We start from the raw sequence: 2,935 nt of genomic DNA, 5'->3' as shown, positions 1-2,935 counted from the left end.
ATGAAGAATTTTCAAGATGTGCTAGAAATTACTTATTTGAATAGTCAATGGAAGAAACAAAGTTGGATAAGTATGTGTATTAAGAAGTTAGTAGAATCGTGAACTTTTAGTATGAAACTTTGCCTATATAAAGGCATATATGCCTTATGTATTTTGTGTGTTCTATAATGAAATGTGTATGTTTTGAAATGTGAAAATTCTCTCCCTTATTTTATGAGTGTTAGTGAGTTTGAGAGATGAAAAAATATGATAGTGTCATTTATATGAGTAAGTGATCCTAGGGCCAATTAGTTGTGGGAGATCCTTGCTTGAGCAGCAGTTCAAATCTGAAGTTGCTTTGCTTTCACGTCTCTTTCACCCAAACATAGTTCAGGTAATTCCAAGGGTGTTTATGTATATTCAACTTCTTGTCCTTATGCTGTTTTTGTTTATTTAGCTTCATGCCAGTTTGGTAATTGTCTTAAGATAGAAATGTATGAGACAGATTCTACTTTTTCATCTTGTTTTCTGTCCCATTGTGTGTTTGATTTTGGAAATTATCCTGTTTGAGAGTTCAAAATTCAAGTATACATTTATGCATTGTGAACCATCTATTGTACTTGATGATATTCAAGTTAGAGGTATATGCTTAATTTCTTCTTTGAAATGACTCTTTTAATTTTACAGTTTATTGCAGCTTGTAAAAAACCGCCAGTGTACTGTATCATAACAGAATACATGTCACAAGGAACTCTGAGGATGTATCTGAACAAGAAAGAGCCGTACTCTCTTTCAATTGAAACAATACTAAGGTTAGCTCTTGACATATCTAGGGGTATGGAGTACCTTCACTCGCAAGGCGTCATCCACAGAGATCTCAAGTCAAATAACCTTCTTCTCAATGATGAGATGAGGGTTAAGGTGGCAGATTTCGGCACATCTTGTCTCGAAACAAGGTGCCGGGAGACCAAAGGAAACATGGGAACGTATCGTTGGATGGCGCCAGAGATGATTAAGGAGAAACCTTACACTCGCAAAGTTGATGTGTATAGTTTTGGTATTGTGCTTTGGGAACTCACAACTGCTTTACTTCCCTTCCAAGGAATGACCCCTGTGCAAGCTGCTTTTGCTGTTGCTGAGAAGGTCACACCTCTACATCTAAATTTATGTTACATGCTTCATTTCCCTGCTTAGAATTTAGAATATTAGCATTGCCTGTTTTGGTTAGGAAAGCTCTCATGTCCTAGCTATACAATGAGGTTGAATCTTTATTAAATATGATGAAGGACATTGTTGAATCTTTTACATCATGCATGTCAGTTAAGGGAATCAAGATGGCAAGCTATTTTGATCATTTGTCAATGATTATGGAGTTTTAATGTTGTTCTATTTTTCCTTTTTAGCATATCAACATGTTGCTGATTGTTGTCAGTATTAGACAGAAGCAGGTTAAGGATGACAGAAAATTCTTAATGCTAATTTGGTAATATATATTTCAGAATCATTTCAGTACTTCTATCATAGTTTAATTAGTCATATCATAGAAAAGAACTTGTTAATTACAATGCACTCCTCATGTCACTTGTGATCAGTTATTACATAGCACAGTAGCTAACACTCCAGACATAGAAATATGGAGTAATTTAAGGACCCTAGAATAGGTATTAAATTGAATTAATGCATGTATAAAATCTTTGTGCACCTCACTACTTAATAATAAAGGAAGGCCTAATTGCAAATTGTGTTTGGAGCAGAATGAGAGGCCACCACTGCCGGCAAGTTGCCAGCCAGCACTAGCACACCTCATAAAGCGTTGCTGGGCGGCGAACCCATCGAAGAGGCCGGACTTCAGTGACATAGTGACCACTCTTGAGAAGTACGATGAATGTGTGAAGGAGGGACTTCCCCTAACTCATCATTCAAGACTTGTCAGCAGAAACCTCATTGAACGCTTAAAAGGCTGCGTCTCCATGAGTTCCTCCATACCTGTACATGCTTAACTCCCTCCCTTCCATACCCCTTCCTCCAATAAAGAACACCAAAAGGTACTGTTATTGTTATATGTCTTCCCTTATTCAAATGAACCTCACATATATATAGCTTAACACATGCTTCCTCTTCTTTAATTTCAACTGTACTATTCTAGACACTAATTCAGAAAAAAATGAATAATGCTTTATACACAACAGTTCAAGTAACTACATTCATAATTGCAGTGTGGGCTTCGTTTAACTGGAATTACTTAAACCCAAAAGGCCGTATGCAGAATGCTAGCTATATTTTGTTTGGTTAGGCCATCAATAGAACCAGCTGCGCCTGCAATAGGCATTGAAGAACACCGTTAATTGTTTGTTGGATGAGATAACAAACCGAAAATGCAGCAATTCACTGTGAAAATTGTCACAGAATATTGCAAAATCTAGCTCAGCCAACTATATCTTTGTATTCATTAAGACTCATATGGAGTCCAAATGTATAAGGTTGTAGCTGTTAATCTTGTGTCACTAACTGTAAATTTGTGATTGTTATTTCAAGTAATAAGTAGTTAGTCATATAAGCAAGGCGAGTTGCTCCTGGAAGATTCTGAAAACAAATTAAAAGCATCTAGAATATCGAATCAAAATCATAGTAATATTGATTATTGAATTTTCATATATAATATATCCGACAGTGTATCGAACTCAACCTTAAGAAGTAACATTATTCATAGCGTGGTATTCGTCGTTGAGATTCATTATCATGGCCTTACTTATTTCCATGCAAACATGCTCCCCGTTATCCTCTGAAACAATAATTATGCTAATCTAGAGCTATGGCAAGTGCAATTTTGTATGATCTGTTTTTCCCTTGAAATAAGTCTAAAATTGATGATCCAAGAGACTAAATTAAAGTCTAAATTGTTTACTTTCTAATGGTATCTGAGATGTAAGCATTTATGCACGTATAGAAAATAAAA

At 35.7% G+C, this 2,935-nt stretch overlaps 1 protein-coding gene across 1 annotated transcript; it reads left to right on the top strand.

Moving 5' to 3' along the window:
- The first annotated feature begins 304 nt into the window (after positions 1-304).
- LOC107460343 (serine/threonine/tyrosine-protein kinase HT1-like) lies at positions 305-2,633 on the top strand. Its single transcript, XM_021128609.2, has 4 exons — positions 305-373; positions 667-1,122; positions 1,734-2,024; positions 2,196-2,633. The coding sequence occupies exons 2-3, from the start codon at positions 718-720 to the stop codon at positions 1,977-1,979; spliced, it is 651 nt and encodes a 216-aa protein (XP_020984268.1). The 5' UTR covers positions 305-373; positions 667-717; the 3' UTR covers positions 1,980-2,024; positions 2,196-2,633.
- Positions 2,634-2,935: the final 302 nt, after the last annotated feature.

This window comes from Arachis duranensis, chromosome 8 (genome assembly GCF_000817695.3).
Source record: "Arachis duranensis cultivar V14167 chromosome 8, aradu.V14167.gnm2.J7QH, whole genome shotgun sequence".
NCBI classification, from domain to species: Eukaryota; Viridiplantae; Streptophyta; class Magnoliopsida; order Fabales; family Fabaceae; genus Arachis; species Arachis duranensis.
This window is presented reverse-complemented; position numbering and strand designations above follow the sequence as displayed.